The 26,611-nt window shown below is 30.0% G+C and overlaps 2 protein-coding genes and 1 pseudogene across 4 annotated transcripts; 2 read left to right on the top strand and 1 right to left on the bottom strand.

Moving 5' to 3' along the window:
• The first annotated feature begins 4,609 nt into the window (after positions 1-4,609).
• On the top strand, positions 4,610-6,596 carry LOC149889778 (uncharacterized). The gene is made up of 3 exons (XM_090085475.1): positions 4,610-4,727; positions 4,819-5,735; positions 5,834-6,596. Exons 2-3 carry the CDS (start codon positions 5,715-5,717, stop codon positions 6,266-6,268), a joined length of 456 nt encoding a protein of 151 aa, XP_089941601.1. The 5' UTR covers positions 4,610-4,727; positions 4,819-5,714; the 3' UTR covers positions 6,269-6,596.
• Positions 6,597-8,901: 2,305 nt separating this feature from the next.
• On the top strand, positions 8,902-19,425 carry LOC145183782 (mitochondrial basic amino acids transporter-like). Of its 3 annotated transcripts, XM_090085441.1 has the most exons (7): positions 8,902-9,076; positions 15,959-15,981; positions 16,992-17,248; positions 17,510-17,558; positions 17,794-17,837; positions 17,976-18,053; positions 18,450-19,425. In XM_090085441.1, the coding sequence occupies exons 4-7, from the start codon at positions 17,525-17,527 to the stop codon at positions 19,149-19,151; spliced, it is 858 nt and encodes a 285-aa protein (XP_089941567.1). In that variant the 5' UTR covers positions 8,902-9,076; positions 15,959-15,981; positions 16,992-17,248; positions 17,510-17,524; the 3' UTR covers positions 19,152-19,425. The 3 variants fall into 3 exon arrangements, with proteins under 3 accessions (XP_089941567.1, XP_089941568.1, XP_089941569.1); XM_090085442.1 differs by lacking the exon at positions 16,992-17,248; XM_090085443.1 differs by lacking the exons at positions 8,902-9,076; positions 15,959-15,981 and adding an exon at positions 16,018-16,120.
• A 1,343-nt stretch (positions 19,426-20,768) lies between these two features.
• Positions 20,769-24,230, bottom strand: LOC149889779 (uncharacterized; annotated as a pseudogene).
• Positions 24,231-26,611: the final 2,381 nt, after the last annotated feature.

A 26,611-nucleotide genomic window follows, 5' to 3' on the forward strand; every position in this document is an offset into this window, starting at 1 on the left:
TTTTTCTCATACTGCTTAGCAAAGGATCCGAAGTTAGCAGAAGTCTGTTTAAAATATCTCTATTACAGTTTTCTCGCGAAGACTTCCTCGCATAATTCTGTCGATAAAGATGGAAATGTTTGTTTCTGGCTTCGGCTGCTTCTTCTGATAGCTGGCCAATAGGCAGTATAGCCTGTTCAATTATTGTGGTGCCATGTCTTAAAACTTTATGCATAGTTGGCGTCATTGGGTGCCATGCATATAAATCAACATAAAGTTTAGCCGTCTCATTTGCAAAATTTTCAAATTTTTTTACATTAATTTGATGCCCACTCGAAATTGCTTCCAAAATGACATTACATTTTTTTATAAGAGTTATATCAACCCCTGTGATGCGGGAAGCGGTTAAGGGATCGGCGAAAAATCTTCTTGATGTATTCCCATCATTACTGTTCCCAAATCCAGCCTTAGGAATATCAACCAACAGCCCTAATTCATTTTTAAAGGCATTTTGAATTTTTTGTTTTGTTTCCGCTACTATTTTTTTATCTTCTTCTGTTCTTGCTTGCCATTTTTTTATTGGTATTTTATACGACATATGCAGCAAGGATTCAAAAAATCTGGTTCTTGCGTGCAGTATTGATAGCCCAGATTTCAGTGTTTCACGGCTTTCTGTCGTTTTGTTATTCAAGTCATTAAAATCTTTTGAAGTTTGCCCACATATATAGCATCTCATTCTTGATGTTGTATTTGTTGCAGCATTGCAAACTTTTCCATCAATCATAGTAAAAAGAAATACATGCTTTATTTGCAAATTACCACCAAAAGCGTTTATTATTTCACTTTTTCTCAAGCCTTTTATTTGGTTCTCTATGTATTCGATTTCATCATTCGTTATGTCTTTGCTCTCCCGAATAAAACGGATTCTTATTGGTTGGCAATACCTTGTAGATGATGGTGCTGGGTTTTGCCAAAGCACCTTCTTTTGGTTACCAATATGGCATATGAGCCGTAGGGGCACAAAAGAACTTTGAAATATGTTAGCGTCGCTATCATCGCTGTTTTGAAATTTTTGTTTAAACGTTTGTTGTTGCGAGCCATCACAACCCCATTTCGAAATCAATTCTAAATTATTTCTTTCTTTTTCATTTAAATTTTCAATAATTTCATTCATATAACAACATAATCGCCTAGACGTGTGATCCAGAAGATCTTGTAATTTAATTTCTGAACAAGTTTCTGTAACTGTTATCGATTCTTCTGGTGGATAACATTCTTTTTTGGCTTTTTTTATAAGTGAATAACATGAATAGATATTCTTGTTGGCTGCATGAATAATTTCATATTGTTTTTTAGTCATATCAGCTTTCACAAAAATTGACAACGCTTCTGATGGTGTGTGCTTTTTAATGATATCTTCAGTAGTTGTGTCACTTTTTCTATATTGTTTGGCTTTTGTTGGTGTAAATAAAATTTCCTTTATAACGTTAGACGCGTCACTGTTCCCTGCAGCACGTTGACTCATTTGAGCAGCATACATCAACTGCTCACAAGGTATATGTTCCCTTAAAACCCTTGTTTTTCGCATTCTCGTTGGTGAACTCAATTCACAAAATTCTTTTGACGGTCGGCCGGGTTTTGCTACCGACCAAGTTGGTAGAGCTATGGTGGTATTTGAGCCATTGTTTGTTATTTTTTAAAAAAACGCTCTCTTATACGGCTAGCGTTTTCCCATTTTTGTTTAAATTGGAACTTAAAAGGTGAAAAAATGGTTTTTAGTGCACTTTCTTAATTTGCAGGGCATTTAGTTATGTTTCTAAGGTGTTTTTGGTAAAAACACGAATTTGTCGTCAATTTTTTCCTCGGAACTTTGCTCCAAGACTTCATAAAGTGATTGTCTAGTCATCTTTATTGTGATAGCTTGAGATTCTACAATAAAAATATGAGTTAAATTAAATAAATGTTTTAATCACAAAAAAATGTATTTGCCTTATTGACTAAAAAAATTAAAAAAATATTAGGGAGCGTACATGTGCAACTTTTTTTTTTTAAAATGGTAAATAGAATATCTAAGGTTTACGTGAAGCACAAGCTCGTAGCTTAATAAGGCTTAATTGATACTCAAAAACACTTTTTAATATCGTGTATATAAAAAAACGTTAAATTTTTTACATCAAATATAATTGATGAAAAATGTGACAGTAACATATAAAATAGAGAAAATAAATATACCAAAAAATTGAGCTTACCTTCTTTTTCAATATCCATTATGATTTTTAAAATTTGTCATTAACCACAAACTCAAAAAACGATTTGTAATAATGCTCGTCAACAGGAACGTTGAAAAACAATTGAATTCATTACCACAATTACTCGACTTTTAAAGCTGCCCCAATAAGGTGGGAGGGAGATGGGTAACCGAAATGACCATTTAGGAATGTAACCTTTATTAAGCTTTACCAATGCACCAATAAAATGCACCAAATAAAAAATACTTTATTCTTGTGATGATATTGAGTCGTAGAGAGGTATTAGAGGCTGAGCTGAGTTGTCACTTTTGCGGCACTTTTTGGTGCAATAAAACTCAGCGCCTTTAACATATCGGTTTGGTACACATTTTTGACAAAGCCAAACCTTGCATTTAGAACTTTCACACTGGTACCATTCTATTATTTAACTTGTTGAAGCTTCGCCTAAAACTTTACAGCACTTTTTACACTTGACTTGGTTTGTAGCTGTTAATGTTGTTTGAGTCGCTGTTGTTGCTTGGTTTATTTGCTGCTCGTCATTAAAGATAAGCTTGCGTTGTTTTTTAGCTTGCTTTGCTGCATTTTTGCTCTCAACATCTTTTAATCTCTCGAGTATTTCAGGTTTATTGAGACACTCCCCTTCGAATCTTGGTACGTCTACATTTTTACATTTTTTTGTGTCAACGAGTTGAATGCGAAACTTTTGTCTGGGCCACTTAAGCACCAATCTTTTTACAGACGTTTTTTTGATTTTTTGGAGTAAGACTATTACCAGTAGCATTGATGCAATTTCCAACTGTATAGTGGATTTTTTTCGAGCGGCTCTGAGTACTGAACTGTTGCTTATGGCTCTAATGCACAACTTATGACTCCACTAGTTTATGAAAAGCTTATACCAATCTTTCCCTGGTGTACCATTAGGAAACAAATGAGATTGACCTTGGTGTTGCAAATAGTCGGTAACTAGTGTGATGATGTCATTATAAGTTCTTCCAAAGCCCCAATTGGATAATTTGATGAGCGTATCTACCAAATTGATTCAAGTTGATGCGACAATCTCGTGTTTAAACCACTCACAATTGTTTCACCTATGCTGTGGACACGCCTGTGAAGAGCTGCTACTGATATGTTGAATGATTGAGCAGTTTTGTTAAATGAAAATTCACTGCTTTGTACTTTGGCCAGAGCAAGCGTAACTTGCTCTTCGGTGTATGGTTTTTCTTTTTTCTTTAAGAACAACTTGTTTTGAGGCATATTTTATATTAGATTTAATAATAATCGATTTAAAATTTATCCACAAAATTTATAGAGATTGATTGGTCACTTGAGATTTAATTAATAAAAGCCGCATTTAACAAGTGAGCAATTCGCGTATTTCATTCAACTCCACATGTATCCGTTTTCATTTTTATCCATAGGCGTAGAACGCGCTGGGGCTTGGAGGCTCGAGCCCCGTCCGGAAATTTGTCGCTGGGGCTTTGCCTCACCCGGGAAAATTCATCAAGTTTTCAAAAATATTTAAAAAATAAAAACTATAATATACTTAAACATTAACAAATGTAACAATTTAAAACGATTGTAATATTTCCGCAAATACCTATGGTGATTTTCAAAAGTTTATATTATTTTTCGAATTTCAGAAATTCCACGCTTCTGATGAGTTTGAGACTCATTTGAGATCGGTAAAAACGTAATAAAAATCAAATTTACGGAACTACATAAACTAAAAAGTTGTGTAAGTTAAACATTCGTTTAGTATTTTTTTTTCTTTGATAAATTTGGCAGTATTATTTGTATTAATTATTTAAAAGTTTTGAATTAAAAATCATTTGAATTAAAAAAAGGTAAGTTTTTGAAGAAATTTTTTAATTGTTCAATGGTACATTGACTTTTAAGTAATAAGTTGTACGATGTTGTAGAATGAAGAAGATTAGTGAATACCTTTCAAAAAAAGAAAATTTAATTGAAACAGTTGCATTATTTTCTGAATCTCAAAATGCTAATAACTTCCAAGACAATACTCATGAAAGTTTATCATTTGTTCAGTTAGATGATACAACTGATTCAACCGTTGTTGTTGAGTCGCCGTCTTTTACAGAGGAGTCTAGACCTTGTTGTTCAAGACAATCATCTTTTCCATCAAAAAAGGGAAGAAAATTTAAACAAAGCTGGAATGAAAAACATAAATCGGTTTTACATGACTGCGAGAAAGAAAAAGTTTTTTGTTCTACCTGCATCAAAGCTACCCAAATGAAAATGCCTTTACCTCGTAGTTCAAGAGAAAAAGATTTGTACGAAGCTTTTATTTTAAAATTGGAAGAAATCGTCACAAACTTTTGGTTCTCACGAACGATCTGAACTCCATAGGGCGTCTGTTAGTATGATCGCCTAAGCAACACTGGAAACAACATTTATCCAACAGCTTAATCATCACCAAAATAAAGAAATGATGGATAATCGTACGGCTTTATCAAAAATATTACAACACTTCTTTATTTGGTAATTCCTCAATTTCGTTTAAGAAAAATTTAGATTAACTATCAATCATTAAATTTATTTTCTAGATAAATGTTTCTTCTAAATGTATTAGGGAACGCAAGGCCTTTTCATTCGTGGAAAGGTTGAAAATAATTCAAACTTTCGCATGCTACTCAAACTACGAGCAGACGATTTTCTGAAACTGAAGAAATGGTTGAATCGTCCTGAAAAGCAAAAGTGGCTCTCGCCTGATATTGAAAACGAAATCCTACAAGACTTTGCTCATGCAACGCTCCGTAAGCTATGCGAAAGTATAAGCGAATCACAATTCTATAGTTTGATCCGATGAAACAACGAATATGTCCACGAAAGAACAAGTTTCGATTTGCATTCGGCGTGTTAATGAAAAATTTAAAATTGAGGAGCTTTTAATGGGATTTTAGCAAACCGAGAACATCAAGAACTATTTAATGGACGTTTTTTGTCGATTTAGCCTGTTGATTCAAAATTGTCGGGGCCAATGTTTTGACGGATCGTCTAACATGTCTGGAAGTATCTATGGATTGCAGACTTTAATGAGTGGGAAAGAAGGGCGGGCTTTTTACGTGCACTACCGCGCTCATGATCTCAACTTGGTAGCACAAGATTCTTTTGAAAATCAAACAGAGATCAGGAATATCATGAACTTAGTGTAATCATTCATCGTATTTACCCGTGGATCTCAAAAACGATTGGCATGTTTCAACAAATTTCGAAATGTAGAGGATGTAGAAAGCGGAACATCACTGCGGCCATTTTGCCACACTCGATGGATCCTTAGAAAACCGTCCATTATATCTATTACGAGTAACTACTCCGCCATTATCAACTGTTTAGAGGATTTTGAAAATCATTCTGATAATTCAGCCAAAAATAAGTCAGAAGCATAGGGTTATCTGTAATCTTTTTGTAAGTTTGACACATTTTTCAAATTGGAAATTTTGCGCATGATCTTCACGTCAATCGAGGATGCTAATACAGCACTCCAAGGTAAATATTGTTTTATTTCATAGTGTCTTTTTTTTAATATATCATTTTAAGCAAATTATAATGTTAGACCTTTATTGAAAATTATTTTTGGCATGCAGCTTAATTTTTGCAAAGCAAGAAATACCATCAACACGTTTAAGGAGGTGTTAAAAGAAGCCCTGAGTGATGCTCTCTTCAAAGTCTTATGGGATGCAGCCGTTGTAGCAGAGATGCCACAGAAATGTAAAATTACATCAAAATTTACTGGAAGTGGAGTTTCATACTTTGCTACGACTCCAGAGGACCACTACCGCCAGCTTTTCTATGCATCTCTGGATTGTGTTATAACGGGACTTGCAACCCGTTTCAAACCGACTGAGACCACTGAGCATTTAGCAAATGTAGAAAAATTTCTCATTGGTCAGTGCTTGGAAGTTAGACTCGTTGAGGCTTTTTACAAAGATGACTTTCAAGATTATAGAAGGCTACAACTCCATCGCGACATATTTATAGATCATGCAAAATTCAAGAATATTCAACTAACTAATTTTTAATCAGTTTTGAAAGAGCTTGTAGACCATGATGGTGTCGTTTCTCAATTAATTTCACTGATTCCCGAGTTTATGAAACTGGTAAAAATTTTACTATGTATGCCTGTCACCTCATGTACGTGTGAGCGCTCTTTTTCTTGTCTTCGTAGGCTAAAGACTTATTTGCGTTCTACAATGTCTCAGGAGCGATTGAATCATCTCGCAATTTTAAATTGCCATCGCGATATTGCCTACACTCTTGATCTTGATCATTTGATCGATGAGTTTATAATGCGTGCCTCCATACGCATGAACACATTTTAATTGAGAAAATAAATTACATTTTTATGCCTATTGAAAAAACTTTTTATTTCTTATTATAGATTTTCAACTCCTACAAAATAGTTTATGCCCCATCCGGGAAAACTAAAGCTCTTCGCCTATGTTTTTATCTCATAACTTTTTTCCCTGAATAGCAAATATAATTTTGAAAAAAGATTCTTGACCAGCGTAAAAAGGTTTACCAGAATACTTATTAAGTTTGATGATATCAAATTTAATTTCCGAGAGTTTTATGTCCATTTTTCAAAAAAAGAAAAAAATATCGCTTTCGAAGACTTCACAAATTAAAAAAAAAAACTTTTTTTTAAAAATTAAAGTTTAATATGATCTTATTCAGAAAAAAAGTCTCTACAACAAAATGAAAAAACATTTGCAAAAAGTTTATTCAATAATTAAGAGCAAAAGAATGAGTGTAGTCATAACTATTTTATTCTACCCTCTATTTCATTCTACCTTCTATTTCATTCTACCCTCTATTTCATTCTACCCTGTTTTACTATAATAGATAAGTTCATAAAAGTTTTCAATACAGGTTTTCAGTTTGCTAAGCGCTGTTGATGATGCAGAAAATGTAATTTTGAGTTCAAAAAGTTAAAATTCATAAAGAAATGTTAGAAAAAAGAGAAACACGCAAAACATTTTTACATCGCGGTTTTTTGTATTTTTCAGAAAGCACTTAAAGCACAATTGGTGTCAACTTCTCTCTGTTGTTTCATGGGAATTTTCTCTGTGAAGGGAAAATAAAAGCTGTGTATAAGCAGAAATATTGGCTTGTATAATTAGTAAACAAACTTTGGTACGAATTATTCATATGAAGCGAAGGCTTCAACAAAAAATTTCACTCAAGAAGTAAGGATTTACAGAGAAACTTTTTTTACATTAATTTGTCTTCTATTGGAATATTCTCTGAAAAAGGTTTTTTAATGAAAATTAATTCGCTTGAAGCTCTTTGTTAAAAAAGTTTCTATTTTTCTAACTCAGTAATTTTTCCTTCAGACGCCTGTGATCGTAAATAATGAAAAATAGATAAAACAAATAAATAAATTGTTATAATTTTAAAAGTAGCGATGAAGGGCAAAAGTGATTTTTATAATTTTCTCATTTGGAAAATTTTGTACTCTCCACAAATATCTTCATTGAGTTGAGGAATATTTTCACTAGTTAAATAGATTTTAGGCAATAAGACGTCTCTATTTACTGTTTATTGGTTTCAATGCGCGCTTTAATTGAACTTTTTTTAGCCCGTCCAAATGTTGAGTATTTATTTAAGTTCAAAAATACTTAATTTACGATTTTAATTCCGAAACTAGTTGTTTTCCTTCGACCTATCATAGTGCAGATTTGTTTTTAATTTTATGCGGCAACTAAGACGAAATATTTAGGTGGATTTTCGTTAAAGACAACGTTTATTTATCATAATTAACTTGACCATGTAAATAAAGTCGGTTTAGAAAATCATTTATAAAAACCTTTTTGTGAATCCTTATAATTTATTTACTTGTAGAAAAACTAGCCTTCTTTGCAGTTACATCCCAGCTAACAATTAACGTTCATTTAGGTTCGTTTAACATTTGCTGCAAACGTTACGTGAACCAACTTTTGTGAGCTCCGAATTCCAGTTTTTGAACGTTCGATACGAACGTTCAATTAACAGTCAGCGAACGTTGTTTTGATATTCACTGCTAACGTTATTTGAATGTTATTTTGACAGCTCTTGAACGTTCATTTTTTATATCTATGATTATTTTTAACCCTTATTATAATATATATATAGTTTATGTATGTTAAGATCCCTAATAATATATCAATCTGACAATAGAACTATGTATACATCATAATAATGTAACGCCGTTCTCATTATTTGGTGATTTTAAAATTACGCCAAAGTTAAGGCAGCTCATAGTAAGTGTAACTTTTCTTGCGTAAATTGAGCTGAGCAAGTTTCTAAAAAAATTGGTGAATATCGATAATTTAGGGCTGAACTTACGCAAAAACTTACGAAAGTTTTTTTGAAACGCAATTGCGCAAGTTTGGTGAATACGACTTTTACAGTTTTGAATTTACGCCAAACTTACATCAAATTTATGCAAAAAATAAGTATGGTAAATACGCACCCAGAACTTTTATGAAACGTTCTAAGAACGTGCCCGAACGTTTCTAACGTTCTTTGGACGTGCTCGAACGTTTTGTGTTAGCTGGGATATACTTTTTGAGAAATATTTCAAAAGATTAAAAGTGTGATTTTTATTGGCGCGTTGATTGTCAGTAAACTATGTAAGTTATGTCTTAAGAAACAAATTATCCTAATAACAACATAATTCGCAGTCACTGATTCTTTCACACTATGCAAATATAAACTTTAAAACAAAAGTATACATAAGTTATGCTGGAAAAAATTAGTTCATTTTGGAAAATTTAAAAAAGAATTAAGGAATATTTATCCTTCAAGTGTGAAGAGAAAATAATTCAAAAAGCTGGAAATTTCAATTAGTAAGTTTAAAAGAAACTTTGTGTTCCTCGATACTTTTTATTACAATATTTTTCATTATGTGCAGCATTTTTTATTTTGAGCAACTTGTTAAAGATTTTGATGCAAGAAGCAGCGTTTTCTAGATTTTTTTGAAAAATTTTACTTTTTTTAAGAAATCAAATTCTTAACATTGGAAATCTTTAACAACATGTTTCTTGACCTTTCTAAAGATCTATTTCTAAAGATCTATTTCTAAAGATCTATTTCTAAAGATCTATTTCTAAAGATCTATTTCTAAAGATCTGTTTCTAAAGATCTATTTCTAAAGATCTTTTTCTAAAACTCATGAAACAAACTTTAGCAGTTAAGCACCTAGTTTGTTAAAAAAGGGCACTCATGCAATAAACAAAAGAAGGAAATACATACAAAACATTTTCCCCAAAAGTTGTTTTCTAAATTAAAATTTCATACTAATGCTATATATATTCTAATTTTAATAGCTAACCATTAGGGTTTTGATTTTCAATTGATAACGAATAATAACGAATAAGGTAGAAATTCATCCATCAGTCATTTGAAATATATCAACTTTAAATAATTTATATATTTAGATTTACAAAGTTATTAGATTTCAGAAAAAATTTTTCGATAGTTTGTATACCTTTTTTTGTTTTAAAAAACAACAAATTGTATATGAATAAAAAGCTTGTCATAACATAAACATTTGTTATTTAAAACGCATAAAGAGCACTATTTTGATAAATTTCAGAAAATTCAATCTATTTTAAAAAACTGATTCGTAAATGTCTACTTTATTTGTTATTAGCGGAAAAATTAAACGTCGATACTTATTCACTATATAAAAGAGTTATCAAAATAATGTCAGGGTTCAGTTTAGTGACGCTAAACGTAACGCTAAACGTAACGCTAAACGTAACGCTAAACGTAACGCTAAACGTAACGCTAAACTGAACCTTAACATAATTTTGATACTTACATAGTACTACATTAATAGGGTAGAAGAAAATAAATACCAATAAATAAACGTTATATTACATTAACGTTATGTAACATTAATGTTATGTAACGTTAACTCCGAAGTAATTAAAAAAAACAAAAAAAAAAACACCGGAAAATGTTAAACCTGAGATTTGAATGACTTGGGCGTTCGACTAATACTTCTTCAAAATACGTTCAAACGTCTTAATGTACCAATAAAAACATCTTAATTATAATTTATCTTTTTTTTTTAGTACTCTACCGATATCATGCTTTTATTCAGAACTTATAGAAAACATCTTAATATTTTTTTACACGTAAAATAAGTTATTATAAAAGCCTGTCACACTCCCCAGGATGCCTCAGCAGCGCTCGCATAAGATCAGTATGAATTTGGCGTTCATGTAGTTTGCACGCGTGTTATTTTCAATTTAAAAAATGGTAAATAAGAGTTTAACCTATCTGGTATATGATCGTACTTGATAAAGTACTGAATTCCTTTGAGAATTGGCAACACACTGCCATCTATTAAACATTTCTACAAATCTTTTGATACCATATATTTTAATAGCAGATTACGATGATGAAATTGAGTTCTGCACCACGTAAGGAACAGGACGTTTATAGTTTAAAATTCACATCCCTTCGAAGAGGTCAGAATCAACAGAAAAAAAAAGCTAGGTTTTGACAAAACGAAAATGTAAAAAAGAGAGGTGCAATATTATAAATCTGGAAATCTAATGTCGGTGAAATAGAAGGAGAATTGGAAGTTGTAATGCTATACAATATCCATGAAAGCATCATGGAGTCAGAAAGAAGATTATGCTATGAATCAATACAAGGAAAAGCCAGTGGTTGTAATTGATTACTTCAAAAGTATGGACGCGGATAAAAAGTTGGTCGTATTCTCAGTTTTGTCAAAAGTTTACGCAAGATCCCCTGAAGTTGGAAAAAAAACGCATTTTTTTAGATACATCGGTGATGATTGTTTTTTTACTAAACACAAAACAGGAAAAAAGGCGACATTTGGTGAATTTAGATTTAGTATAATCAAACAAGCAGTGGAAGAATATGGGTATCAACGGAGCAGCATTTCAGGAGGTAGACGGATATCGAACAATCCAGTTCCTCTTACAGGGAGACAATTTCCGAAACTAGTCTTTCAAACAGCGGCTTAAGGAAGCAGGACATTGAGATAGTGCCATGTTTGTCGCCGCTCCACGAGAAACAGACCAAAAAGGAAAGAGACGAGATTTATGTGTGTAGAGTGTGATGTAGCCATAGCAGCCGAGAGAAATTTCGGGCCCTGGGGAAGTATTCTTAAGAGGCCCACATTATGATCAATTATATACCCAGGACCAAAAGAAGCGTGCTCTGGTCATTAAAAGTTAAAAATAAAAGTTAATCAAACCTTTTAAAAGTCAAAAATATTTAAATCTTTTAAAAATTACTTTAAAAAATTATTTGTTGACACACGGGGCCCCGGGAATCTTCCCCGTCCAGCCCCCCTCTCGGCGGCCATGGATGTAGTATTTTGCGTGGTTCATTGTTTTGAAGAATACCACACACAAAAAACAGTATTTGGTTGTTAGGATAATAAGTATATTTTTTTATGTGAAATAATCAGGCGCTACTCGACTATCTTCGCCCCCCCCCCTTAATTTTTGATTGGTTCTGATAGAGAATTTTATACTGATTAAGAATCGTATAAAAACATGGGTCTCAAAATCAATGGTAAATAAATTTTTACGGGGGGTTAACTTCAAGTATTAAATAAAGTCTATGGTTTTAAATATATACACTTTGCTAATAAACAATTTTGTTTTAACACTAGAAGCTCCAGCTTTTTTATATACCTAGAAACCCCAAAGTGGATCAATTGATCCAACTTAACATTTATATGCATTTAGACTTATTTTCTTGTTTAAATGTATAAAACTAACAGTTCTATACATTTAAAGGTGCTTCATCGTCAAAAACCTCTGTTGTAGCACATCCTCTTTCAATTGACCAATCCGCTTTTCAGTAAATAATATCTAAATAATAAAAGTCATAAAATATCATTTTATCAACATTAAAATGTTAGCTTCAGCAAAGTATCGAAGTCGTGTTTGGATCAATTGATCCACCTTGGGATTTCTAGTGTTAAAATTCATTTTAGTATATAATCAATAAAAGAATTTTTCAACTTTTTCCATAAAAAAACTTTAAAAGATAGATTCCGTAGATTTCCTTAATTCCGAACAGCTTTAGTTCTCTTATTGTTACATCTTTTTTTTTGTGGGATTTTTAAAAGGAAAACTGATTAATAAATTGGAAGACTAGGGAAATGAGAATATGAAGAAATATTTTCTAAATATATTTTGATACCATTAAATTTTTTAATCGCAAGCAAAACACTTTTTAAAACCCTGAAAAAGCAACAATATAAAACCGACTTAAATAAAAAAAAGACAATTTAAATTGCGTACTGTTCGATGTAGAATTTAAAGGTAATTACTTATCTGAAAAAAAAAAGTCAAAAATGAGCAATACTTCGTAAGATATCTTAAAAACAGTACTTTTCTGCATAATTAAAACGTTTCCCAAATTCCGAACAGATTTTGGAATGCAATTTTTTTGCAAAAGTTAGCGTTTTTACGTGCAAGTAATTAACAACAATATTTAACAATAATATATATATATTTTTAACCTTTTTATTGAATTTCTAAACGTTTTGTTTATCTTAACGTTTGTTAATAAAAAAAACCTTCCTATTTGATTAATGGGGAAGCATTCGCTAAGGCTGCAACCAACCTGATACTAATAACTGAGATTTCTTCTGGTTAACTGACAGAAACAGACAGTGACTGTGAAGGTTTTTTTTTTTAACTGATTACAAAAAAATAATGGAAGACAGGGTCTAAGAAATCGATAATGCACACTCTGCACCAACACAATGTTATACCCTTACATTAAAATAAAAGTAATTTTAAGTTTTAAAAATCTTTTTACCTAACTCTAATGTAGAGGTCTACGCGAGTATAAATTATTTAGTTTTTTAAATTGAATGCCATTTTTTGGGATTTGATATGTACGTTCGGAATTAGGAACACGTGTTCCTAATTCCGAACGAAAAATTTACTTTCTAAATTTAAAAATTAACAATATTTTTATAACAAATATACTTGTTGCTTAATATGGTTCAATTCAGTTTAGGTTCCAGTTTATTTATTTAAAAAAGTCAATATGAAATTCAAAAAGAAGGCGGTGTTATTTAACTTTAAGTACGATTTTGTTCGGAATTAGGGAAATCAACGGTTCTAGACAACAAAGTAAGAATCCTAGTTAAAGCAAATTGGCGTGATAGTTTAAACGTGAATGAATTCTCATGTTCTATTATTCGAAGTCTTCATTATGATAAAAGAAAAACCAGGTTGTGAACACTTTGAAAAGATAACATTTAGACAAAAAAAAAAATATTATTCAAGATGGCGAATATTAGGGATTTTTCGTGTAATTTTGTACCTTCAACTTCAGTTTAAAGCACTTTCCATTAATTTTGAGACCCATGTTTTTATACGATTTTTTAGTATTATTCTCCTCAACTCTCTGGAAGGACACTGGCTCACAACATAATTAGAGGGTCTGTAAATAAAGTAATATATTATTACCCCCAGGTTTGTCAATTGAAACTACAATCCAATCATTTCAATTAATATTTTCTGAGGGTGTCATTTCTGTTATAACTAAGTATACTAACATGGAAGCTGAAATGTTACCGAAAAGAGATTCAACACATTTTGGAAGCCAGTAGATAATATTGAAATGAATTCCTATATTGGTTTTTTTGCTTACTGCTAGACATTTGAAATCTCAAGACGTCAATGTTAATTGTTTGTGGAATTTGAAAGGAATTTGAAAATTTTGTGGCCCTCAATTGTAAATAATAACTTTGTTGATATCCAATGTATGGATTTTATAACATAGTGATATGTATAATATTAATACATAAGTATGCAGCTATATGACTTTTTATTTTGCTGACCTCTTAAAATATGCTCTACTTATATGCCAATGAAATTGTACAATAATTGTTGACATTTTTCCCAATATTATTAGAATCTAGAAGATACATTTCTTAACAACTACTAAGATTTAAAACAATAATTAAATTAAAAATACAAAATTTTAAAAGATGCATTCATGATAAGCTCACAATATAATATAGAAATGTAAGCTACAGGTTATTGAAAGTCATATTGTGAGGGAAGAATTATTTTGTTCTATCTTCCATTTTAAACGTTGGGAGAATTTGAGCTATTCATTTTAGTAAAGTAATAATTACTTTTAAAATACACATTATTATTATTTTTTAAATAATTTGTTTAAATATAAATTATTTAAAGTATAAGTTGTTATTTCTTTAAAAAATAATGCTAAAATTTTAAGTAATTTTTACGTTTAGAAAAAAATCAATAACTTTCTTTCAACGTTTGAAATAGGAGATAGAACAAAATAATTCTAACCTCGCGATATATTTTGTCAGTTTTACAACAAGCACCTTAGAGACCAAAAAGATACAACGAGTGACAAAACTCGTAGGTGAACTTAAACGTTAATAAATTAAATGCATAAAATTAGCTTAAGGGTTTTGCTAACTATACAATCATGTATTAATTTCTTTTTTTTTAAAGTTATATATAAGATTCAAAGAGAATAAATTTAAAACTAAAAGTACAACAAAATGTTGATGCTGTTAAAGTAGTCAATTTGGCACCCAGTTGATAAATTGTGATGCTTCTGATTCTAAAAGTTAACACCCGTTTTCAATTTGTTCGGCAAGCGTTTAATCCTAAAATTAAGATATCTCTGAATCGATTTCAAACTAAACTTCAGACTTGAAAAGCCACTTGACATTTCAAGTTCGTTTCGCGCATATTAAGCCTAACATCCTGCATCTGATGTAAAAATTACGAGGTTTGTACTTGCGTCACAGTAAATGTAATTTTTTTTTTTGCAGGGGGGGGGGGGGTGTTGGGGGTGATGTTGTGAGAATAATGTTAATTAATAATTAATCTTGGTTGTTATCGCATTTTTAAATGCCATTTAAAATTGTAAAGCACTTTATATTCAAACGCAAATCTAATACGTAATACTATTATATAGATGGAGTGTTTAACTTTCGTGTTATATACTACACCAGAACTAATTACAAAATGATCGATGCATATTGTTTGGCTTTGTTATTATAAAAGAAAATTGATAAAGTAAATTAAAATTTACTTAAATTTGAAAAATGTAAGAGTATGAGTCTTTTTTAAAACTTGGAGGATAAATAATTCTTGACATGATGGGTATTTCTTTAACATTTGTTTTTTAAAACTAAATTATTTTCTTTTAACACTGAGGCAACCATCAATTCATTCTATACTCTGAAAACCATCATTCTCTACTCAGAAACCATCATTCTCTACTCTAGAAAACATTTGCACGGCAAGTTCAATTAAAAAAAAGACACTTAAAGTTTTTATTGCTTTTTAAAGTTAAAATCGATAAAAAACAGAACATTTCTTCTATTTATTATTCATTCTGAGTTTTATTTATGAAATATTTATAATTCATTTAAATTTTGAATCCTTTATGAACTGTTCTAAATAGAAATCTTTTAACAGAACTGTTTATTAAAATTTTCAGATTTGAAAAACTAAAAGTATTAAGCAAAATTAAAAAAAAAAAGACATCTAGTTTGTAGCTTGTAATGCATCTGTGAATGGCGCATAAGAAATTTATGCAGAAAAAAAACAAAATGAATTTAACCCCTAAAAAGTTGATAATTGTTCCAGATAAAATATGAAGTACTTAGAAAAGTTCTTATAAGAAATTTTTAAACGAGTTTTAAAGTTGCATCTTTTATTTTTCAGGGAAGGGCCGGATACTATTACTGGTGAGTTTAAATGTCTGAAAGACACAATTTTTTTTTTCTTCCATGAAAATTTAACTGTTTGAATTTTGAAATTATTTTGAATATACGTTTATTTGGGTTGCGTTTTCATAACCTCATACGAAAGTGAAAAAATCACAAGGTAAGAATACTAATATTCTGGAAATTCATGAAAAACTTTTTATATTTTTACTACTCTATTGTTTTACATCCAAAATAAGAAATTATCGGAAACATTTTTTTTTATTTAACAAAATAACAAAAAACCTACAAAACCTCGATTTTCACAATATGAAAAATAAGGTAGAAATCTATAATTCTCACCTGAGGTTAAAAAGCTTACAAAAATTTTATCAAATAAACCTAGTTCTCAATTAAAAGAAATAAATCAGTTTGCCTTCAGAGCTTGCTATTTCTTTATTAATTTTTAAATTGCATTGATATTTGTAGAAACCTTTATGCACACCAATGTTTTTAAAGTTTTATTTCCACTAAAAATTTTTATTGACAAAAAATTTATTAAATGAAGTAATATCGTTAAAATATTTAATTTCTAAGAATTGCCGCGGTATGAAATGAGGTTTTTTTATAAACGCGAGTTTTAGTAAAATGCCCATTAATATAATATTTTAAGTGAAGTTTATCACCACGTGTTCAGAAGATGGTGAGTGTAACTCTCTATTTGTCTCTTGTCTCTTCTTAGTTAATTTCATATATTCTATTAGCAAAGAAAAAAACCTTTCAACCAAATTATAAATATGAATTTTCAAACATATTAACATTTCACAGTAAACCTGAATCCTTGAGACCGTTTATTTTCAGTCTGGATTATAAAGACTCACCAAAAAAAAATTTTTTTGTTAAAGGGATAAAAATTTTAAAATTAATGAATTCTATTGGTTAATTTTTTGACGTTTAAATGTCAGGCGATCTACGTAAGATAGTCTTTTAATTGACAATCTTCACAACTTGTGTTGAGGACGTTATGAGCTATTTAAAAAATTCCATATTAGTGTCATCAAACTATCTTGTACCCAGTGCTTCCTGGATTGCAAAAATCTTTTGACACCTTCTGCTTAAACTTCCATCAACTAGAGACGACTGGAAACGAGGTTGTAACGTTCGCGTTACTACTTTGTTAAACTTTTGAAAAAGGATTAGCAATGACGAAAATCAAATGACTTACCTTCGGTACACCTTTAGCTGTTTTGCACCTGAATAATTAAATATGAATCTTATCTATTGCACCCTTCAAATTTCTATCTTTCAGGTATGTGTTTAAATATTACGCAATTTTTTGGTCAGTTGGAAGGTATTATTAGAAACGCACTAGCCTCGAGCATAAACTCATAAAAATCTTTTATACGTTTTTTATTGCAAAGAATAGAATTTATTATTGTAAACAAAAGCGTGCTATAATGTTGCGCAAAAAAATAACGCTAGCATCGTAATGAGGACTTAATTTTATTTATAATGAAAATTTCCAGTAAACTATAAAAGATAATTTTTCTAGGTTTCTTTTTTCTTTTAGTAACTTAATTTGATTATGGTCTTAGAGTTTGGTGCTGGATGTATTGGTGGTAAGACAATCTAAACTTTATCATCAAATTAGTTCCAAACTTTAAAGTTCTTGCATTACTTAATGCACCATATTTATTTATTATTTTTGTAAGTTTTCCTGATTACTGTATTAAAGGTCAGGTTTTTAACATCAGAGCATTAATATCAAGCAATAATTCAAATTTCTGTCTCATATATTTATAAAATGAAACTGCGAAATCGAAAGATTATTTGAAAACGCTAATTGTTATATAGGTGCTGCTGGGGTTATAGTTGGTCAACCATTTGATACTGTAAAGGTAAATACTATTGACTATCAAGCATAATGCTGCAGAAGATGATCCTCTTCTGTAACATTTTGGAAGAGAGCAAATACATATACATTTTAAACCTTAACAAATGTGCTGATGGCAAACCCTAATCTAAATATTTCGTAGGTACGGTTGCAAGTTCAACATGGAAACACACATATGGGAATAATGGATTGTGTTAAAACTATAATAAAAAATGAATCTGTAAGTAAATAAAAGCCTTCTAAAAAGTTCTTTTGTTTTATCAATTTATGTACAAGTTTAAAGAATATTAACTTTTCAATCTTTTTTTGGTGTGTTCTTGTATTTTTTTCATATTAACATTCATTTGTTAATCAATTGATTATATACATATAGATACATACATACATACATATATATATATATATATATATATATATATATATATATATATATATATATATATATATATATATACGTATATATATATATATATATATATATATATATATATATATATTTTTTGCAGTTTATATAGTTTTTTTTTTTTTTTAAATGCGTTGATTATAATTTTTTCTAGTTATTACAAAATTATATAATTTATCAAAACATTAATCAATCTCATTTTTTATTTTTTAGTTTGTTGGGCTATACAGAGGCATTACACCACCGTTACTAGGGGTGGGGCTTCAAAACGCAATTATATTTGGACTTCAAGGACAATTTCGTTCATTTGTAACTAATGATACAAATGGAGAAGTAATAGCTGGTGCATTAACGGGTGCTGCTCAAGCTGTGGCCACCGCCCCAATTGAACTTGCAAAAATCCGCTTACAAATGCAAGGTAAAGACTGTAAAACCTTGCACCAGCATAGAAAATACAAAGGAGCAATACAAACAATACTAAAAATACAAGAAGAAGAAAGTTTTCGTGGATGTTTTCGAGGTTTAACTGCTGTATTAATAAGAGATATTCCTGCAACAGGGATTTACTTCGGGTCTTTCCATTACCTTAATACGCTTTTAATACCTGAGGGTGGGTCGCTAGACACACTCTGTTTTTATCATTTGCTTTTAACTGGAGGTTTATCAGGTGTCATGTCATGGGCTGTAGTGTACCCTATTGACGTACTGAAAACAAGAATTCAGGCCGAAGGCATAATTCCGATAGGTCGGTATAAATCGAATTACGATTGTTTTTTGGTAAGTTGTCGAGAGGAAGGTTTGGGGTGGTTTTTCCGTGGTTTTGGGGCAACAATGCTAAGAGCATTTCCGGTAAATGCAGCAATTCTTTCTACTGTAACTTTATTAATGCGTTTCTTCAAGACTTCAAATGAATAAATAAAACAATTTTACAAGTTTCTCTTTAAGAAAGACTTCAACCCAATGTATGACCATGGGTCCATATGACTACGCTCATGCAGTAGTTTAAAGACTTGTTGGAATACAAAGATATATGAATGGATTTATTTAAAAAGTCGTTGCGTACAGCGGATTTAGTCAAACCTATTCCCAATACGAATAATTGCTAAATGTTTAAAAGTTTTTTACCAAATAACATTTTTAGGCTACAGCTAGTTTTTATGAATTTTTAAAACATTTCGCTTTTTATAAAGGATTTCGCTTTAAATGTCCAAAAATGTGCACCCTCATTTTCGGTGCGTTAATAGGAATTTTTGCTGCATTAATAGGAATTTCTGACATTATGTAACTTTTATGAAAAACCTTCAGCGACTCTAGAAATTAAATATTCTGGATTTGTTTGTAATAAAGTTTTCAAAAAAAAAAAAAAGAAAAATAGCTTTGATGTCATTAACAAAATTTAGAATCTTAGAAATTAAATTATAGGGCTTATAAAGATGTTTTTACATTATTAAAGAATAATGTAAAAACATCTTTATAAGCCCTATAAAATAACTCGAATTTTCTGAAATTTGTAAAAATTTTTATGGGTTTAAAAAAGCTGTTTTTAAACATAAAAATTTAATAAACTTAGCTAGAAAAGTTTATGTTTTAAATTTTGCTTTTCAAAATTTTTAATTTAAATTCATTTTATAAATTTCTCACGTCAAATATAATTATAACTTATAATTTTTGAAAAATAAGATTAATGGGATTTTATTGAATAGTATTGTGAAATATCTTGAAAAAATAAAACAAATTAATTGCATTGTTACTAAGGTATCAAAAACTTATTTATAGAATCATGTAACTTTCTATATCTAAATAAACAATTTTGATTTCGATTTTATTCAAAAGTCTGATTTAGAAAGTTTGCATTTTATTTGTAATTATTTTTAACGGAAAATAAAACGCAAATGCTCATTCAACTGTGGAAGAATTCAATAGACCTACTTGTCTATGTATTAACGAATTTTATTATGTAAGTCTCCAGTGGAGTTTAGGACTAGAAGAGATAAACTCTGATTAACTGTGTTTTTTTGGTAACGAGTTTCTTGTTAACCCGAAGCGGAATAAGGTCAAGCAATTGATTTTACTTACAAAAATAAAGTAAATAAATGCTCAGAATCTAAATAAGGTCTAATTTTTCAGCATAAAAAAAGGACTAACTATTCAGTAGCAGAATAAGTGTAATAAAGATAAAGAGAAGGAGGGAATGCTTAATTATTACTTCAATACAACAACGTCATCAGGTGTCGGTTCCATACCACGGCCTACTTAATAACAGGCCTGAACTGTAGGCGGATGTTTGTGGTTTTTTTAGTGTTTATATATATATATATATATATATATATATATATATATATATATATATATATATATATATATATATATATATATATATATATATATATATAAACACTAAATTTTTTAAAAATTTTTATGTAAAATATTATGTAAACTTTTATAAAATTAATTTGTAAATTTGTATAAAATGCTTGTATAAAAAAACATACATGCATGGTTTATTTATCACAAAATTTACATTTAGCCACCCTAAGCATATTCAAAAAGTTCTTTCAATGGTGTTAAAATTATCACTTCTTTTGTGAGTAGTTTACTTTTAATTAATATGCATTTGCAAACTAGATTTTCAGCTGGAATAACAACAATATTTTGTGTTTGTTCAACAATAAAAAATAAGTCATCATCAATGTTAACTTTCACATTTCCAATCATATCACCAAAAGTAGATACTAACTTGCATTCCACATTTAATAGTTGTAACTGAACATGTATAAGATTGTCAACTAAAGGAAAATCCAATATGATACCAAACTTATTATGTCCAAATTGACAAGTGTAGCTGTTATGTTTGCCATAAGTTTTTGAATGATAAACAATACCATGTTTTAACAATTTGCCAGGATTTAGCATTTGCAATTCTTCCTGTTCACTAATGCCAATATTTAATGCTTAACAAATTTCAGAATTTTTAGGATGATCTGTTGTTTGCAAAAAACAAGAAGCTGTCTTGAAGTCAAGAAATTTTTGCACAATCTGCTGTGGGTGACCATGTGTTCCTTTCATCATTTTTTTATAATTACTAAGCTGAGCTTCAAAATAAAACATCGAGTAATTTGTCACCGAGTAATTAGCAATATTAATAATATCGCTAACATGACCAAGTAGATGAACATTGATAGTATTCATATATAAAGGAAGCAACTCAGACAATGATTTTTGATAAAAATTAAACAGCTGGATAATAACTGATACTTTATCTAAACATATTTCACTGCTTGACAAGCGCATGCCAATTACTAGAGAATAGATCATCATCATGCAGTCAGGATTTAAATATGGCAGAAAATATGGAACTGCTAAGTATAAAATAAAGTTTTTAAAGTCATGGCCTTTCCAATATATAAATGATTTAATAGTTGGTGGATTAGGCATGTTATGTGGCATTTTTTGATCAGCAAGTAAGATTTCCAGAGCATTTATTTTTGCACCACTAACAATAAAAAATGCTTCATGTTTATTGATAACAGAAAATAAACAAATTAAAAGTTTTTTTGAGCAATTTTCGTAAAACAGATGCAACACATCAATAAGTATCATATCTGGCACTTTAATAAATGACATTTCACTAAAGATATTCAAGCCTTTTATTTCAAATACAGATACTTTTGATTTTTCAGCTAATCTAGCACATTTGGCATACATTTCAGATGTTTTAAGATTATATTTTGTATCTGAATGTGAATAAATTCTTGCTGAACCAGGATGTTCACAATAATGACATCTAAATTCACCATTATATTGCTTGTGATTGATAATTGAGGCCGCTGCAGGTAAATCGAAAACCAAACCAACAATATGAATAACAACTTGGATATTGTTAATTTCAAGGGGTATTTCAAACAGTTTTTCATTAATGCACTCCTAAAAAATAGTTAGTAATATGGTAATTATGCCTAATTGTTGTTTGTTTGTTGTTTATTATCATTACTTATAGTGGTAGAATTCTTTCACTGTTCCACAGCTGGAACAGTGAAAGAATTCTACCACTATAGGAAAATCAATTAACTATAATTTTAATATAAAAAATAACTATTAATAATTGATTTATCTTCAAATAAGCATGCCAATTAGGTTTTAATGTTGAGAACCATAAACCAAGAAGTAATCTTTTTTCAATTAGAAACCGTTTATAAGTTGATAAATCCAAAATAATGGCATGAAATGACCACATTGTAGTCTTTTTTTTTTGTGTATGGTTCTCCACCATCAGTTGACATTAATAAATGAATATGCAAAACATTTTTAGATTTCATATTTTCAACAAAACTTTGTCTCAAAATTAAATCACTCTTTCATTTACCCAATATAACTTCCATTTGATAAGATTTAATTGCTCCCAAATTTTGAGATAAAACAAATTTCATTTGGCTAATAATATCCAATATAAAGATATGTGATGAACAATGAAGATTTAGTTTACATTGTCAACTAAAGCTGTGCAGCAATCATGACAATAATATGTATGGGTTGGTTCAGTATGGGAGAATACATTTTTTTAAAAAAATCTACGAATCATTTTAAGAGATGAAGGCATGCCTTCTACACACTGGAAAATCTATAAACAAAAAATTAAAACTTTAAAAGTATAGCTATTGAAGTTTTACCAACCAACCCAGGCCCCAACCTTAGTTGAAATGAAAATAAGGCTAGACAGTAATGTAGAATGTTCCTAATTAAAAAACTCTCTACTTGTGCCAATTTTATCAGACTTTTTTTTACAAATTATTGGCAATGGGCACCATTTCTGATGGTAGCCGGAGCTAAGCTGCCAGAGCAGCATTTTTTGCAGTGCATTACTTGATATGACAGGCTCAAAGACTAGTCTGAATAGACTGGGTGTATGCACTTTTAATGTAAATGGAGAGCTTTAGAATAAAGCCATGGCTAGGCTGTGCGCGCTGCAGCCCATGCAGCCTAAGCAAATAAAATGACTAAATCATTTCATGGAACCATTGCAATAATCAGGAAGAGAGAATATTAACTTTAAGACTTTTTATACATCTTCAAATATAGCAACTTTCCATGTTTAGCAACTTTAAATAAATTTATGTATTTTTACAAAAAGTTTTATTTATTTGATGTTGTTAATTTATGTAATTATTAATTGATGTCATTTTATTTTTGGTGTACAAAATATTTATTACCTTATAAATTTTTTTGTTGGTGTATTGGTAAAAATTAAATAAATTTTGGCGTTGTTGACATATATTCTGTGAAAAAAATATGGAATGCACCCTGGTTCAGGTTTTCAGTGGCATTTGTCTGCCCAAGACAATAAATGCATTGTGTTTTTGTAATTTTTTAAAATTATGCCAATAAACTAAAAAAAAATTTTCAAAATAAAATTTAATACGCCAAAAAAAAAACTTTTAGAGCATGAGAACACTAAAATAACCCTCTTCTTCAGGCCATTCAATAAATAAATATACAAAATATTTTTATTTAATTTTAATTTTATTAAGTCTCTAAGCTTGATCAGTAGCTTACCTATTGCAGAAAATTTTTGGAATAAAAGTCACTAAACTTGAAGATGTCTGAGTTTTTAAATATTTTAATCAAGGGACAAGTTGGTTGGTGATTTAATCAGCTTGGCAATATTCATTTACAAGTACATCGCACAATGTAGGCTACATTTTACATACCAGCAAAGTCTTCAAAAAACGATCATTTGCGATTTCAGTCAATGAATTGCTAATCATTAAATAAAATAAGGTTAAAAACATAAACGTTTTGTTGGTAAGTGGATCAAATAAAGAATTTTCAAATAGATTACAACTAAAAAACTGAAACATGGAAGCTTTTGATTCTTCCTCAGGCTCAGATACTACAATTTCTTCTGTTTCTTGGGTGAATCTACCATTATTAAGATTATCATCCGTATTGCTACCGTCGGACTGAGAACTACTTTTAATGATGTCCCCTTCAGAAGACGTAGACTCAGCTGTAGAATTAAAATTTTTCTCTCGTACTTTCTATCAAAAAAGTTTCGTTTCATTGCGCACATAAAATTTAAACAAATTTTCCCACCAGACAGGTTCGTTCCGCGCATGTACAAAATGCCACTTTGTACATTAAAATCATTCAAAGTCGTTAAAACCGATAAAAATAATTCCACATTAACTTGCAATAAATCCATATTATACAGTTGCAATAATATTGCAATCAGGGCCGTGCACAAGATTTGGGGGCCCCGAGCATCCTTCAGTTTAGGGGCCCACCCTCTTTACTCCAAAAAAAAAAAAGGCCTGCTTAAATATTTTTTTTATATTACTGGAATATAAGTATAATTAAATAGTCCAGCTGTTGTTTCTTACAATATTATTTTTCTTGTCTTTTGTTTAGCAAACTTTTCAATCACATCATGGAAATCAATATTTTTTGCTAATAGACACTCGATACTCAAAATGGCGAGGTCACTTGTTCGTTCTTGTCCCATAGTTGAGCGCAAAAAATTCTTGATGAGCTTCAATTTACTGAATGAACGCTCACTTGAAGCCACTGTCACTGGAATTGAAGCAAAAATACGCAATGCAATTACTATATTTCTAAAGAGTTCTCCAAGCTTCATTTCAGAAATTTTGTTTAATAAGTCAAATGGGGCAAGAGGTTTCTTTCCAAAATTTGCAGTATGAATTTGTTTTATGTGAAGCAATTCTTCAGTCAGTTCATTTTCGGTCACATCACAAGAATGTTTTTGCGAAAAATGTGAGCAAGCACTATTGATTTCTGCTTCAGACAGTTTTTGATACTTCACGGTCATTTAAACTTTAGCAAAAAGCGACAAGTTTTTATACGCAAGCGCAGTAGTAACTTTAAAAAAAGTCAAATTTTAATAATGGCTACGGTCCGTAGCAACGAATTTTTTTATTTAGTTGACTGATTATTTATACATGTTTTCACATTAATCAACATTTTAAACTCTTTCTAAAACTGAAATCATAATAAGCATATCTCAGTTGCATAAGAAAATGAGTCAAATAAGCTTAAGACTATATCAAAAAATTTAAAGTTGCGCTTTTCTAAGTAAATTAACATTCTTGAATATGCTGATTTGTTTACACTCTTAAAAACACATTATCTAATTTTCTGAGCGTAGAAATTTAATAATTTTTTCGTTTTAAGTTAGATAAATTGTGTCTAGATTTGAAACTGTATTCATATCTGAGAATACAATTTTTTTTTGTTAAAATATATAGTTCTTCTTACTTATAAATTTTACTATCTATGACAGAGTGTATTTTACTATCTATGACAGATAGATACACAGTATCCCAATCACATAGTCTATGTTCAATTCTTAATTTATAATTAAGTAGAGCTATATTAAAAATAATAATAATACAGGGTTCATGGCACTCAGGGAAAACCTGGAAAACCAGGGAAAAGTTTTTAAAATTTAGAAAATCAGGGAATACCTAGAAAAGTCAGGGAATTTTTCTTGAAAATCTTGAAAATCAGGGAAAACTCAAGGAATATTTTTTATTTTAATATTCAGATTGAAGTAACTTTACAGTATCCAGTTTTTAAATCTTTTTTAATATTAAAAGTTGGTTCACTACAGTGGCTTTATAACATTTTTAATAAATAGTAGCTATATTAGATAAATGAATTACTACAGTAACTATATGTTTTATTTAAAAATATTTAAAAATATAGGAAAATCAGGGAATTATCAGGGAAAACTCGGGGAAAATGGATTTTCAAAACTGCCATGAACCCTGTAATAGTAATTGTATTATTATAATATTGTGGTTTTGTCTTAGTGAAGCTACTGCAATGTTTGCACTAGCTCCACTATGACAAAACCACACTTATTATATGGTAGTAATACTAGTCTAATATTACTACCATATAATATATTTGTGTTTATATATATATATATATATTCTAATAAATAAGACAATTTTTTTAATTTTTGTTAAAATCATTTATTTTATAATCAATGTGAGAACTTTTAGCCATATTCCAGACATGAGAACACATTTGAAGGAGCTCATATATTTTAGGGCACCTCTAATCTCAGTTTTTGCTTTAGGCGTGAGATTCAAGCTCTTAACTTCTTCCAAAGATTCAATAATTTGGCTCAAGTGATTATAGAAAGGGCAAATGCTGTCAAGTCTTTCAGTCCATCGTGTTCCTGATTGTCCATGCAAAGACACACCGTGAAGTCTCTTTTGCAATATTTCCCAGCGTTGCAGACTAGCAGAAAAGATCGTATATATGGTTTGAACAGTTCCAAAGAAAGTCTCAGCATCTGTACAGCTTGAGGCAGCATTCTGTCCATAAATTCAATGAATGACAACCACAGGGTG

Source organism: Hydra viridissima, unplaced genomic scaffold (genome assembly GCF_058129835.1).
Source record: "Hydra viridissima isolate aposymbiotic clone 2 unplaced genomic scaffold, HvirCarnegie_v1 scaffold_4, whole genome shotgun sequence".
Lineage (NCBI taxonomy): Eukaryota > Metazoa > Cnidaria > Hydrozoa > Anthoathecata > Hydridae > Hydra > Hydra viridissima.